The 16,544-nt window shown below is 40.6% G+C and overlaps 1 protein-coding gene across 1 annotated transcript in view; it reads right to left on the reverse strand.

Annotated features, from left to right (window-relative positions):
* HGSNAT (heparan-alpha-glucosaminide N-acetyltransferase) overlaps window positions 1-16,544 on the reverse strand; it is a 47,251-nt gene that overhangs the window by 26,698 nt on the left and 4,009 nt on the right. The window contains exon 2 of the mRNA XM_082715164.1: window positions 4,183-4,298. Coding sequence (XP_082571290.1) covers window positions 4,183-4,298 — 116 coding nt within the window. The remainder of the gene's footprint in view (window positions 1-4,182; window positions 4,299-16,544) is intronic.

The raw sequence follows: 16,544 nt of genomic DNA on the forward strand, positions 1-16,544 counted from the left end.
AATAAATCTTTCAATATGCTAACTTATTCTACTTGACAGAATTTTATTTAAGACTGTTGTACCCACACTGATTAAAATGTCTAACCTGCATTTCTTTTCCTGTCTTTGCCAGACTTTTAACATCCTATCTATACTGCAGAATAAATCAGATATTGAGCCATCATTACAAGGGGGAGGGAGCTTATATTTAGGTTGGTTTATATAAAAACTGATAATTCTTTATTATTTGAAAATGTAGAAAAAATACTGTATTTCTAGGTGAAGAAATTCATTATAACTTTCCAGATTTCTTTTTTTTTTAAAGATTTTATTTATTTGACAGAGAGAGATCACAAGTAGACAGAGAGGCAGGCAGAGAGAGAGAGGGAAGCAGGCTCCCCGTTGAGCAGAGAGCCCGACACGGGACTCGATCCCAGGACCTTGAGATCATAACCTGAGCCGAAGGCAGTGGCTTAACCCACTGAGCCACCCAGGCGCCCCTAACTTTCCAGATTTCTTAATCAGTGACTGATCTACTTATGTTCTCAATTTCTTGAGCCAATCTTCATCATATTTTTGAAGGAAATCAATTCTTGAATTTCGAATGTATCAGCTTATAAACTGTTCATTTGACCATAATTATTTTAATTATAGTGCTTATCTATATCCTAATTTCTAATTTTATTAATTTCTATTTACCAATAATTTGCCAATTATACAACTTTTATTTTTAAAAAATCATCTCTTGGGGTGCCTGAGTGGCTCAGTCAGTTAAGCATCAGACTTTTGATTTGGCTCAGGTCATGATCTCAGGGTTGGGAGACTGAGCTCCCACACTGGGCTCTGTGATGGTGTGGAGCCTGCTAAAGATTTTCCCTCTTCCTCCGTCCCTCTACCCCCTACTCCACTCACACTCTCTCCCACCCTCAAAAGAAAAGTTGGGGGGGGGACATCTGAGTTGCTTATTTTAGTTAAGCATCTGCTTAACCCCAAGGGTCCTGGGATTGAGTCCTGCATCAGGCTCCCTGGGAGCCTGCTTCTCCCTCTTCCTCTGTCCCCGGCTCCCCCTGCTTGTGTGCGTGCGCGCACACTCTCTCTCTCTCTCTGATAAATAAATAAATACATACATACATCTTTTAAAAAAATCTCTTGGGGCCCCTGGCCTCAGTTGTTTACATATCTGACTCTTAATCTCAGCTCAGGTCTTGAGCTCAGGGTTGTGAGTTCAAGCCCCACACTGGGCTCCACACTGGCCATGGAGCCTACTTAAAACAAAACAAAACAAAATCATCTCTTGACTCATGTTAATTTTTCTCTCATTTTCACAGGCAGGAAGCACCAGAGGCAGGATTCAAACCAGGCACTCTGGCTGGCAGAATCCATGCTCTAAACCACTCCATTCTATCACTTTCTGGTCTGGTTCCATTCACCAGTTTAATCCCTAAACCCCACTGAGTCTGATAATAGTGAATACTTATTTCTCACCACAGTTTTGTTCTGTAGTTTCTACCATCACTTTTTTTTAAAGATTTATTTATTTTAAAGATTGATTGATTGATTTTTGAGACAGAATGAGTACAGGGAGAGACAGAGGGAGAGGAGTGAGAGAATCCACAAGCAAACTCCCAGCTGAGCAGGGAGCCTGATATGGGACTCAATCCCAGGATCCTGAGATCATGATCTGAGCCAAAATCAAGAGTCAGCCACTTAACCAAATGAGCATCCAGACACTCTACTTATTTAGAGAGAGAGAGAGAGAGCATGAGCAGGAGGGACAGAGGAAGAGACCGAGAGAATCTCAAGCAGACTCCACACTGAGTGCAAAGCACAATGTAGGGCTTGATCTCAACCACCCTGAGATCCTGACCTCAAGAGTCAGATGCTTAACTGACTGAGCCACCCAGGCGCCCCCTACCATGACTTTCCATGTGTTGCAGGGGCCCATCTCAATTCCGAGCCTTTTCATTTGGTGTGCTTCTATTTTAATATTAACATTTCATTTATCATTTATGCAAATACTAAAGCCTGACCGGCCCACTTTATTCCCACATCTACCTCATGAAAGTAACGATGCATATGTCTTTTGTTCTTAATGTTTCTTTTTAGGCATAATATGTTATGTACAATATGTTATATTTTAAGTACAATATGTCTTTAATGTTATTAGTCAATGTATTTATGTATAACTTTCCTTTTTCCAAAAGGAATTTGAAATTACTCCCAATATTTTAATACAAATGAATCTTATTTTTATGCAAGTTAATCCAACTGTATTTGTTGAAATTAGCCTAGACTGCTCACTCTGAATTCCTTCCTCTACTTTTATTGTCTTCTTTTGTCATTTATATATTTCCCATATTGCATATTCTTTTCTGATAATATTTTAAAGATGTAGTAACATTAACTATTATATTATCATACTTACATGTCTACTTATATTACATACATACATGTCTACTTTAAAAAATGAAATGGCCTTGTTTATTCTAATTTATGTTTGAAAATAATTAACAGTCAAAATTAACAGATCACCTTCACTACAGTGAAAGTCCAGATTTCTGTCTCCCACTCACTGCTTCTTTATGCCACCTCCAGATCCCCCAAGGAATACTGTTTAGGATGCTAAAAAGCAATTTTCTTTTTCTTTTCTTTTTTTCTCATTTACATCTTGGATTTATTTAGGCAGTTATAGTGATTACTCATACTTAACATTACAATACAAACCTTCCTCCAATTTTGGTTCTCTTTTGAAAAGCACTTGCTGACACATTCAGGTACCTTTAGCTTCTTGAAGCTATGAAATCTACACATTTTTTTCAATATGTTTATGTGTTTTTCAACGTGTTTGTATCTTAAGTGTTTCTACTTTAAGAGAAGAGAGATAAAGAAGAAAGAAAATTCTCAATTTAACCAGATAGCTGATTTCCTTCACCTGTAAGTCCATAGTTCCCAAATATTTATTATTTGGTTTACAAAATACAAATTATTATCATTTGCATTCCTTTGAATGCAAAGGAGTTTATATTTGCTTAAAGATTTGTAAATTATCATTAATGTTCATAGTTTTTTTTAAAGATTTTATTTATTTATTTGAGAGAGAGACAGTGAGAGAGAGCATGAGCGAGGAGAAGGTCAGAGAGAGAAGCAGACTCCCCATGGAGCTGGGAGCCCAATGCGGGACTCGATCCCGTGACTCCGGGATCATGACCTGAGCCGAAGGCAGTCGTCCAACCAACTGAGCCACCCAGGCGTCCCAATGTTCATAATCTTTAAAAGGTTATGTCTCAATAGCATTTTCTGGTTGTTCAACCTTTACAGGCTCATAAGTGTCTTTCCATATGTCCTTTATCAACAACCAAGCAGCGAGGGAAAAAGCAAAAAAGGAGAGAGAAGCAAAAACCAGGAAACAGACTCTTAACTAGAGAGAACAAACCGATGGTTACCAGAGGGCAGATGAGTGAGGGGACAGGGCCCTGAGTAATGTACAGAACAGCTGAACCACCACATTGTAAACCTGAAACCAACAGTAACACTGCAGGTTAATTGTACTGGAATTAAAATTAAAAACTTAATATGGGGCGCCTGGGTGGCTCAGTGGTTAAAGCCTCTGCCTTTGGCTCAGGTCATGATCCCAGGGTCTTGGGATCGAGCCTCGCATCGGGCTCTCTGCTCCGCAGGGAGCCTGCTTCCTCCTCTCTCTCTGCCTGCCTCTCTGCCTACTTGTGGTCTGTCTGTCAAATAAATAAAAATCTTTAAAAAAAAAATTTAAAACTTAATAAAAACAAATAAAGCCTTTATCATCAGGAGGGCAGATCCCTGGAATAAGTGTCATTCTTCAACCTAAGCCTCCCAGTTATCGTCACTACCTCTGCCCTTGGAGAATACCAAGGTTCTCACTTCTTCCTTCTCTGGTTCAGCAACAGAGTTATGCATCAGGCAGAGGAAAAAAGTAAAACATGGTCTGTCTATCACTTTCACTCATCACCAAGAACTGAGTTTTTAAAAGATGGGGAGGGGGAAAGGTAAGAGACTGACATTGTTCACTGCTAGGCATTCCCCCTGATTATCTGTCTCCTGATTCTATTTGTGCCCTTACCTATAAAACCGAAGGAACACGTAAAGGGCTTCAGGCAGGAGAGCCCTGGGGATCATTTCAAACAGCCCCAAAGCAAACAACACTGTGAGCATGAACATAATACCTACGTGGTAACAGCGTTCGGAATTCCAGAACACAGTCAGGTTTGTTCCGCGCAGTTCATTGTGGATGAGCAGCAAAGCCTGATCCATCTTCAGCTCTACATGCTTTTTTTTATCTAAGTCTGGTAAGAATTAGGAAAAGAAAGTTTAGGAAAAAAAATGAAAAAGCATCTGAAAGACACATTAGAGACAAAGTGCACCTGTGTGAACAGTGTGGGTTCATAGACGTGCTTCTCAAAGGCTTGCACTTGGGAGCTTTGGGGTCTCTAGTCCCTTACTTTGTGGACACACAACTGAATGACTCTGCACATGGGCACGTATGCACACACACACACACACACACTTTTGCACACATGCCACCACTAAAGACGAGGATTCGGTTAACACCATTCACATCCTGTGTGTAAACGGACCATGTGGGACCAAGTTCATCAAGTGCTAAATTGTGAGGGGCACTGAATTTACTAGTTTCACAGATCTTCTATCTGACAATATGCCAATCTCATAAGCTGGTATTTTCTCCATTTTGCAGATGAAGAAATTAAGATTTGATCATTGCATATGGCCAGAGTTCTGCAAAATCACTGTGTAGTTCCAGAGCCCAGATTTTCCTGGACCTTGTTACTCCACTCTGAATGCAGCTCAGGAGACGTCAGGATGCCCAGTCAACAGGGCTCTACAGGGATGTGCATAAACTTTAAAGTTGCGAAACTCTGGGGCGCCTGGGTGGCTCAGTGGGTTAAGCCGCTGCCTTCGGCTCGGGTCATGATCTCAGGGTCCTAGCATCGACCCCTGCATCAGGCTCTCTGCTCAGCAGGGAGCCTGCTTCCTCCTCTCTCTCTGCCTGCCTCTCTGCCTGCTTGTCATCTCTGTCAAATAAATAAATAAAATCTTTAAAAAAAAAAAAAGTTGCGAAACTCTGCCTTATATCACTTGGGTTTGACTTCTGAATCTCTTTCCGGTTTCCACAGCAGATTTGAAGTAAGAACAGAGGATGAGTCTCAGTCTGAAGGAAGAAAGACCCACTGCTCTGTATTCCTTATGCTTAGAGCTCAGCAATCTACTAGATGCTCGTAGGATGACCTAAAGACCACCATCATGAACAGTCTAAATTTCACCTGCCAACTTGGTAGGCAAAGGAAGAAAACTACTATAGGCTAAAGTGAAAGCAAAATGTTTCATTTAGACCTACCCATTTATACTATTATATGAAAGAGAAATTAACTTGACCTCTAGCTTCTAGGCCAAAAAACTATTTAATAACACAATGAGAAAGGTAAAATCTAGGCTCTTAAAAAAAAAAAAAAAAAGCCTAGATTTTACCTAAGATTTTATTTATTTACTTGTGAGAGAGAGCACAGGTGGGGTAGGAAGAGGAACAAGCAGACGCTCCCTGACCAAGGAGTCCAATGTGGAGCTCGGTCCCAGGACCCTGGGATCATGACCTGAGCCGAAGACAGACATTCAACCAACTGAGCCACCCAGGTGCCCCCTAGCCTCTTTTTTTTTTTTTTTTTTTTTTTTTTAAGAGGGAGAAGCAGATTTACCACTGAACAGAGAACCTGATGCAGCAGGGCTCAATTCCAGAACCCTGGGATCATGACCTGAGTTGAAGATGCTTAACTGACTGAGCCACCGAGGTGCTCCTAATCTAGCCTCTTTTATTTTGCAATATGGGATCTTCCTTCAGGGCTCCCCGGAAACTCATGTGAACAGTTAATTGGTTAATTCAGGAAATTTTTCTAAATTGCTCTTTTTAAAGTTTACCTGAATTTACCCTTATTTAGCTCTCCGTAAAGACAAAACCCACAATATATCATTTTCTTTTTTCTTTTTTTTATTTATCTGAGAGAAAGAGAGCATAAGCAGAAGGGGCAGAGGGAAAGAGAATCTCAAGCAGACCCCACACTAAGCACAGGGAGCCAGACGTGGGGCTCAAACCCAGGACTCTGCAATCATGACCTGAGCCAAAACCAAGAGTTGGACACTTAACCAACTGTACCACCCAAGCACCCCAACAATATATAACTCTTAATAATCTATTGAAAATCTTTTCCCTCTCTAAACTAAATAAAGTTATACCATCACTTTCTTTCCTTTGTTAACCTTCTGAAGAGCTTCTTCTAGTAGGAGCAGTGGTTAGGACCAGGGATAAAACATGGTGACATGGTGGGTTAAGTGTCTGGACTCCAAGTTACACCAACATGAATTTGAATCCCACCCTGTCTCAGCTTCCTCACCAATAAATTAAGAGTCTAGAGGTTCTGCACTCGATTTCTATTGTGGGGCGAAGCTTCCCACACCACAAGCAATTCTCAGACACCAACTGGGCGTCCTACAATTCAACTCAACTTTGACACTCTTTACCTGGAGACAGTGTCAGGTCCCATAGACAGGGGCTCAGTCCCACAAGACCCGCCAGCACCTTTGGACATGGGTGGTGCAGGTTACCACCCATGCCTCTGACCATTGAGTGAGAGACACCTCAGTTTTGATTAATTTGCTAGAGTGCCTCACGGAACTCAGGGAAACATTATACTAGTACATTACTGGTATATTATAAAACTACATCATAGGACTGCTGAGAAGGCTACGAATGACAAGATAGGTAATGTGGTCGGTGCAGAATCTGAAACAAAGTAACTGGTCAACACAGGATAACGGTAACATCCAGGCCACAGCCAACCAATGCAGAATCAGCGTTAGGAATATATGGTTAAATATTCTCCACAGCTGTTTCTGCTCTTTCCATGTAACTTCATTTCCAACTCCTTCCCATTTCCTCTTTCTTCCTAATGTAAGAAATGATGTCATAGACAGCTGAAAATTAACATGGGCTCCTGTTGACATAGTTCCTTAACTTCCAGGAGGGAAATTTTATAGCCTTTTAAATAGTGTTTGCTATGCCACTGCCAAACCCCCCTCTAATTTAGCTGCAATTTATGACAATTGTGTCACTTGCACTCCCAGGTGATACAAATTACACACCCAAATGTGCACCGGGCCCCAACAGCCCTATGAAATAGCTACTGATGTCTCCATTTTCCGGATGAGGGATGTGAAGCCTGGAGAGGTCAAACAACTTGCCTCAAGTCACCCACCAGCCATAAGGACTTAGGCTGTGGGCAGTATGACCAGCACCTGACCTCTGTGACCTGAGTCTCCTGAGTCAGGTAAACAGATCTGTTGCCTAGAAGCTGTGCCAGTGATTTTTAGCCTTTTAATTTTTTCCTCATTTTTGAGCCTGATGTATAGAAAATATAATTTCCTTATTGTTTTAGTTTTGAAATAATGCTTGACAAGTTTGAAAATGTTTTCTAAATGTTTCCCATCAATATTTTCCTTTCATGGGAATTGTTGGAATGTTCTTTTATTTAACTACTTAACTCCCATTAAAAAGGAGCCTGCAGGCCCAGAATGGAGTCACATATGCTAACCCCCACCCAGATTTAAGACCTACCCCAACTGCAGCTTCAGCTTCTGCCAGAAATGGGGCCTTCAACCAGGCAATCTGGAACTTCCTGGTCAGCATCAGGAGGTAATCTATAGGAAGACCTTTTTCTGTTCCCCCCCAGAAAGGTCACCTTGCCCAAAACAATGCAAATTTTTGTGAATAATTTCCTTTTTCCTCTCCCTCTCTGCCTTTAAAAACCTTTCCTTTTCCGCAGCTCAATGAAGTTCCTTTCTGCAGTACTTGCTAGATGGGATGCTGCCCGATTCATGAGTTGTTAAATAAAGCCAATTTGATCTTTAAATTTACTCAGCTGTCTGTTATTTAACACATTTGGTGGCAGTGGTGGGATTGAAGGAGCCTTCCGACGACTCTGGGGAAAATGGGAAACACAGGCATGGTACCCCACAATCACTCTGAGCTCATGGTCTTACTCATCATGTCCGAGTGCCACGGTAAGTTCTCTCTTGTTTCAGTGCTCCACTCTCTGCATCAAGCCCTCAAAGTAACTGCCTCTGCAGTCCACAATCCCAGGCTTTTTGAGTGAAAAACCCCATCCCTTAATCCTGTCCCAAGTTCTGTGTGGGAACTATTGGTGGGGGTATGTAGTTCCCCACCATGGGGAGCCTCCAGGCTGCAGTTCCCATCTGCTGGGCTCTGCTGGTTCAACCCTTTCCCCGGGACAAGGCTCCACAGGGACTGCTGTTGGTGCACACAGGGCCTTCTACTGGCCACTCCACAGAAACTGCCAAACCCAGGATTTCAGTTAGTTCTCAGATTCCACTCCAGCAAGTGCTGACATTTCAGTCTGCTGTTCTCTGTTGGGAATCCTTCTCCAGATTCCATGCCTGTCGGGAGCAGCTGCAGTTCCCATTTGTTTGGAATCAGTCTATAGGCCCCATTCTTTGAGGTTTGCTGGTTCAACACTTTCCCCAGCCCCCAGTTCTTTGGTTACAGCTCAGGTCCAGTTTCAGTTCCTCAGATACTACTACTGGTTTCTGTAAATGTGCACATGATGGAAAGGTTAACTGCTCATGGGAATTGGGGAAGCCAAAAAAGCCACAGAAATTGGTAAGCAGGAGTCAAGCATTTAAGAATTGTTGGAGTGCCCACCACTTAGACCAAAGACACCTGTGTTAGGACTAGCGGGTCACAGAACCAGATGGGTTGACACTAGATCACTTGTCAACCTCAAGAAAAATTCTGTGCAATGAGGTACACCGTGAAACACCACACAACCCCAACCCCACAGCACATCCCTCTGAGGTATTAATCTGGCTCTGAGCAACTCAAAGGCTAAGCTAAAAATTAATAATAAATAACAATAAAGATAAACATAGGATCCTTAATTTCTAAAGAGTGAAGTGTGCCACCATCTGGCATACTTATTTCATGTCTAAGAACTGTGGTCCCAAAAGCTATAAATATCTACAAAAATGGCAAAATCTCACTAACGACAATCTAGAATTACAGTGGCCATTTTGAGTAATGTTCCAATTAGATCAGCTCATTTAAGAAGTGTCCTTAAAAGCAATGATTCACAGAAGCACCTGGGCGGCACAGTGAGTTAAGCCTCTACCTTTGGCTCAGGTCATGATCTCAGGGTCCTGGAATAAAGCCCTGCACTGGGCTCTCTTCTGTGCTGGGAGCTTGCTTCCTCGTCTCTCTCTGGCTGCCTCTCTGCCTCCTTGTGATATCTTTCTCTCTCTCTGTCAGCCAAATAAATAAATAAATAAATATTAAAAAAAAAAAAAAAAAGGATTCCCAAATTAAACAAAGAGAATGTGATACACAATTTTAACTGGTATACAGAGGCCTCCAAAAGGTTCCAAATGGCAAAAGAGCTCCACTGAAATATTTATTGTAAAATACTGAAAATTATTTAAAAAGAGGTACCTGAAGCAAAAGGCTACAGTACTGATGTAATCCCTGCTGCTCCACCAGCCTCCTTTATCTGAGTGCTCATTCCTCAGTATCCTCTCTCTGAAGTAACTTTACTTGACCGTGAACAAAGTCACCCAAATCAAGGACCTTACAGGCATCCCCGTATCTACCTTCAAAATAGGGATCCCCTTATGAGTTCCTCTCAGAGTTGACAAGACTCAGGAACTTCCTGATAAACTGCTACATTATTCCCTTAAAAAGTCAAGGGAAAACTAAAATTGAGAAACAAAACAAGAGGGGCACCTGGGTGGCTCAGCTGGTTGAGCATCTGCTTTCAGCTCAGGTCATGATCCCCAAGTCCTGGGACTGAGCCCCACATCGGGCATGGAGGCTGCTTAAGATTTTCTCCCTTCTTCTCCCACTGCTTCATCCCCTTGTGTGCACTCTCTCTCTCTCTCTCTCAAAAAAAAAAAAAAAAAAAAAAAAAAAGAAGAAGGGGGAAAAAAAAAGATAAGACAAAAGAAAAAACAGAAAAGCTCCCAAATTCTAGTAAATTTCAGAGCTAGGAACTCTTTGCTTTAAACCCCATTCACAGCCTACAGATGGGATCCTGGAAAAACAGATGGAAGCTGGCTAAGTCCTTCTCGAAGCTAAACGTGGGAAAGAGAAACATTCCCGCATAGGTGGATGGATAGGTCAGTCCTTTCACATCCAGACTATAACCTGAATCTCTGAGGAATTAAAAGCAATTCTCCTGATCTTAAAAATCTTTACAAAACTAGAAATGTACATGGAGAGGCAATTCAAAGTTAACCTGTTTATTTCATTGATCTCCAAGCTTCCCCGTTTATCTCAGAAGACATAAATTATTGTCATTAGAAAACCAGAGTCCTTATTGGAGGGACTTACATTCTCTTCCTGTGATTTTGAGTTGAAAATACCAAAAGTACAAACCTCAGTGAGATAATTCTTAACAGAAGTAGAATGGAAGGAGTAAAAGTCATCCGAAATTTGGATAAACGAAAAATCATGTATCTTCTCCACAAATATTAATAGAAAAAACTTTAGTCCATCTGCCAGAATAAGTTAGGAACCAACTATTCTTTTGTAAACTAGTGAGTTCTGCATTATCCTATCTGTCTTATGGTAAAAATTTTAAAATAGTAACTCCCAGGTTTCTGCTTATATGTTAATGTCTGTCTGTCTGTCTACCTATCTATGTGTAGGTGTAGATGGGTGGCATTTTCTACCTCTGAAAAATGCTAAATTGCTAAAATTAATTTGTAAAGAGGTCTATAATTGGCTTATAAATTAAGTATTTCTAAATTTCAGAAATAGAATAGAAACTAACTCAAGTGCTTTTTCAGGTTCATACAATCTGGGAAGACATTCATTATTAAACATGGTTTATGTTTGTTGGTTTAATGAAAACAGATATGCCTTTACAGAGTTTTCAACATTAAATAGGACACGTTTATCATAGCAAGTTTTACTCATCAAGTATGTTCATATTATCTGTTACTAAATTTGTCAACAAGAAACAGTGGCTATCTAATATCATATCTGAGTTGTGCTGTTTTGTGGGTATTCTAACCATTGTTAAGAACAAGTAAACTGAGGGGCACCTGGGTGGCTCAGTGGGTTAAGCCTCTGCCTTCAGCTCAGGTCATGATCCCAGGGTCCTGGGATCGAGCCCTAGCTCTCTGCTCGGCAGGGAGCCTGCTTCCTCCTCTCTCTCTGCCTGCCTCTCTGCCTACTTGTGATCTCTCTCCCTCTGTCAAATAAATAAATAAAATATTTAAAAAAAAAAAAAAAGAATAGGTAGGTAAAAAGTTTTTATGTGAACTTTTTAAGTAGATTTCCCAAATCTTTTTGGTAACACTGAAACCTTAAAGTTTTGCTAAATCAAGTTTAATTCACTGGGTATCCAGATCATTTCCAACTAAGATAAAATACTGGAACATTAAGTACTGAATATAGGCTTGACCACTTTTTGCTTCCTTTTACAGAGGAACTGAAGATCTTTGAGTCTATTAGTAAACATGCCTCATGCCACCCCGAGAAATTTTCTATGAAAAAAGCACCTGTTTCTAGAAGTCATAACATTTATAAGTCTGCCTGAAAGAGGATTCAGCTGCCTCCATTTTGACCTCAGACTTTCTTTCCAGCTTGTCTCTTGGGTCAGGGGGAAGACCCTGAGGGCAAAGCATCCTCTGCAACATCCCCCTCAAGCAATAACGACTGCCCAGAGCCAGCAACATACCACCTTTGATTGACTCTAAGACAGTGGTGGACAAAATCTGATGGTAAAAAAGAAAGATGTAGAAGACTTGTGAAAAAGGAATCTCTGAAAGAAGTTTAATGAGTGGTCAGGCTGGCTACAATTAAAATGAATCTATTTAAAAGTAAGCAGTTTTTTTTTAATTCAATTAGCTAACATACAGTACATCATTAGTATCAGATGTAGTGAGGTTTTTTGTTTTTTTAACATAATCTCTATGCCAACACGGGGATCCAACTCAGGACCCCAAGATCAAAAGTCATATGCTCCACCGACTACACCAGTCATGAGTCCCTAAAAATGTCAGGAGTACCCTAGTGCAAAGTTAGAATTTGGTTTTTCTCTCCATTAAAAGGACAAAGTTGTTTTAGGTTATTGGTCTGCTCTTAATAAATTATAAGCAAAATTTCTTCTTCATCTTTAATGTAATCTGCCTAGAAAGACAAAAATTCTGTTTTGTCTTTATCAGGTCTTTAATTAGTTAGGGAAAAAAGCAGGGTCTTTTCAATATTAAAATAGCCACAGCTATAAATAAATAAATAAATAAATAAATAAATAAATAAAATAAATAAAATAAAATAGCCACAGCTTTGTACAACTATTTGACTCTCTGTATTTGCCTGTGAAGTCTTTGTAACTTGGTGAAATGGAAACTAAATATTGTTTCACAGTGACCTATGATCCCAAACCTTACCTTAACAAAGGTCCCCAAAATCAAACTCTAAATGAAGTCTTCTTGACCTTTAACTAGCTTTGGGTTTTCCAGACAGTCCCTTGGAATATCTCAAAGGATCTGTTCTCTTTATAAAAGAGAAGATGTTAACAGGCATATCTGGTATGTTACATTACATGGGAAGCACTGTCAAGCAAATGATGCTAAACCTTCTTGGATTATATCTGCCTGATATATGTTATTAATATAAGTGTTTCAGAAACTGTATGAAATTCCTGAAGACAGAATAGGCACTGATATGTTAACACTTGTAATTACAGTTACTGTCTGAACATGCAATCACAAAAATAACCAAATTTCCTTGTTAATTCTATTGTAATGAACTTTTCAGATCTGTAATGGGCATTTTTAAGTCTTTTGTCATATACAGAGAGTTGTTTTACTCAGATGCTTTTACAAAAGCTTCCTGCAAATGTGTTTTATCTTAGAGGAAATTCATGGAAAGAGTCTGACAAGTACTCTAGAATACAGGTTTCTGATCACTTTCAGATCATGCAACTGAACTGGGTAAAAATTTCCAGAACTATGAACCTGGGTGGCTCAGTTAAGCATCAGACTTAGTGTCAGCTCACTTCAGGTCATGACCTCATTGGTCATGGGACTGAGCCCCTCACTGGGCTCTGTGAGTCTGCTTGAGAAGACTCCCTTCCCCCAACTCACAAGCACATGCATGCACTCTTCTCTAAAACAAATAAATCTTTTAAACAAAAGGGGGGGCACCTGGGGCGCCCAGCTGGTTGAGTTCCAACTCTTAGTTTTGGCTCAAGTCATGATCTCAGGGTCATGAGACTAAGCCCACATCAGGCTCTGTGCTTGGTGGGGAGTCTGCTTGGAACTCTCTCCCTTTCCCTGCCCCTCCCCCTACTCACACACTCTCTAATAATAAAAAAATCTTAAAAAAAAAAAATTCCAGAACTAGTGGGAAAACAGTATTCAAGTAGGACAAAACTTAATAACATGGGATTGAATGAACCAAGCAGGAGGACTATAAAATTTTTGTGACTTCTTGTTTAAAATGCTGCTAATGGGTGCCTGGGTGGCCCAGTTGGTTAAGCAACTACCTTCAGCTTATGTCATGGCCCGGGAGTCCCCACATGGAGTCCTGCTCGGGCTCCTAGCTCCATGGGGAGTCTGCTTCTCCCTCTCACCTCCTCCCCTCTCATATTCTCGCTCACACTCTCTCTCTCAAATATATAAATAAAATCTTAAAACACACATACACGCGCGCGCACACCCATGGTTCTCTAATATTTTGCTTTTCCAGATTTTAAGAAACCACCTTCTCTTTTCTCTAAAGGTATCAACAAATTGATAAGGTATGCCTTTGGGAACAAAGATGAAACATTTACTTTTTCTCCCTAATTCCTCCAGAATTGGAAACCTCTTGGGTATACCTTTCATGGCCATATTTACAGATTCAATGAGTCTGACTGTTGTAACCAGACACCACTGGAAACCTTGGCTAGACTACTAAAGCTTTGACCAGCACATCATATGTGAGAGAGATATGCCTACACTCAGATATGACCAAACAGCTTTAAAGAACTAAGATTGATGTGAACTGCTGCGATCTGAGAGCAGTCAAGATAGAATTCTTGAAACATCTTTGGTGCAAAAAGAATGGTTTTATTCAAGCATGGGGACAGGACACACAGAAAGAGCTACACTGGGGTTGTGGGGAGTAACTAATTATATCCTTTCAAGTTGGGAGTTGGTTAGGGATAGCCTAAGTTTACTGTCTAGTAAAACCTTAGTCATGAGACCCTTCAGATGGTATCAGTGGGCCATATGTTTAGAGGATGATTGTTAACACATAACTTGGGAGGGTGGGTGGAGCTAAAGTAAGCTTCTAAAGGGATTTACATATGTTAAAGATTTATAGGATCTCATGAGGTTGTCTAATGTCAAGCTAAGGTTGTCTTTTGCTTCTAGCAAAGTATTAACATTTAGGCAGTTGAGTTCCTGGAGGAAAGTCACTCTGCCTGTCCCAAGTATTTATCTATGGACTCTAAGTTATAAGAAAGTTTAATTTTCCTCCCCTATATTTCTTTTGATTTTGTTCTCTACATCAAGGTTGACTTTGTGGAGCCAATAAAAAGCCTCTTTGCAAACACCTTGCTTACAAGATTCCAGCAAAGTAATATTAAAAAGAGCTTATATTGGGGCACCTGAGTGGTTCAGTCAGTTAAGCATGGGACTCTTGAACTCAGCCCAGGTCTTGATCTCAGGGTTATGAGTTCAAGCCCTGCATTGGGCTCCACACTGGGGGCGAAGCCTACTTAAAATAAAAAATAATTTTATTTTTTTTTTAAAAAGAGTTTATATAATCCAAAAACTATATATATATATGTATATACATACATATACATTTATTTTTTATTTATTTATTTTTTTAAAGGGAGGGGATGCCTGGGTAGTGCAGTCAGTTCAGCATCTGATTCCTGATTCTAGCTTGGGTTGCGATCTTGGGGTCATGGGATTAGGCCCCATACTGGCCTCCACACTCAGTGCAGCATCTACTTGGGACTCTCTCTGCCTCTCCTCCCCCCCATAAATAAATAAATATTTTTTAAAAATTAAAAAATAAAAGAGGGGAGGATACCTGGCTGGCTCAGTTGGTAGAATGTATGGACTGTTGATCTTGGGGTCATGAGCTCAAGCCCAATACTGGGCACAGAGCTTGTTTAAAAATAAATTTTAAAAAAAGAGAGAAAAAATCTATAACCAATTTCTAAAAGAAAGAGCTTATATGGTCAATCACTATTGTTGGCAAAGCTTAAAGCAAAGAAATTAGTTTTACTCTTCAAAATGAGGGTATAACTGTAGAGGGAAGAAATGTTTACCCTTTTGTCTGTTTTGATTCTAATCCTCTTAACTGTCTTTGAGGTTCTGCTCTAAGTTGGACTGGCTCCTGAATTATTCTAGTTTCTTCAAAAATTTGGCTCCGACTCTCCAAACTAATGTTTCCACTTTTCTCCCAGCCTTCTGATTTGGAATCACCAAGAACAAAGACTGACCTTGGATCTCCTTGGGAGGCACTCCAGGTCCTTGTCACCACCCAGATGGCAGCCAGACTTCAGGGACTTAAAGCCTGGAAATGCATCTCACTGCTGAAGAAGGCTCTACCTGACATGGGGTCCTTTACAAGCCCTGGAGACCTCCAGATTCAACTGAACAGGACAGGAAGGAGCTGACAGCAAAGCAGAGTGCTTCCTCCCAAGATGCCACGTCAACACTTCATACTTCAAAAGTGAAACTCTTTCTTCCTCCTTTTCTGTCCTTTACTCTGGCACTGGCCTGGAAAGATAACGCCATCATCTGTATCACCCAGGCCACTGCTAAAATGGGTAACTTCTGGAATTTACAACAACTTTTTATGTTAGGCTAAGAGGAAACCTAGCTGACCCTTTGGCTTGAACGGGAAAATACAAACAATCCCTGTGAATGAATCCATTCATCACGCCCATGTAGCAGGAAGTGCCTTGTGCCCCCAAAAGAGTTTATCTTTATCTGTGGTGGTTATCACTATGAATGCTGCTTAGTCTAACTGTGGGCCTAAGAACTAAGGTCAAATGAACTAAGACAGCTCACCGATTCACCCTCCAGGACTGACACTGTCCAGTTAGAAAGGAATTACCAGAAGGCATTCACGTCTCCAATTCACGTCCTTTGGCAGGACCACACCTCATTGGTTAGGAGTACATGTCAACGAGAATATGTTCAGAAACCTCTCCTAAACTCTTAAGGATAGTGCAAAATCCAGTGCTAATGACAACAGCTGCCCAATAAAGATCCTATAGAAAGTTGTTCTTAATAACGGGATAGCCCTTGGTTATATTTTAGCCAAAAAAAAGAGATGTCTGAACTATGGCTAAAACCACCGGCTGCATCTGCATTCATGCATTCACACTTCTGGAGAAGTTGAAAAGTGGACATATGATCATGGAGCAAGCCACCTGGCTTACAGTGGTGACTCCTTCACCAGGGTCTGTCTTTGACTCAACTGACCTTGATTTTGA

This window comes from Mustela nivalis (assembly GCF_964662115.1).
Source record: "Mustela nivalis genome assembly, chromosome: 20".
NCBI classification, from domain to species: Eukaryota; Metazoa; Chordata; class Mammalia; order Carnivora; family Mustelidae; genus Mustela; species Mustela nivalis.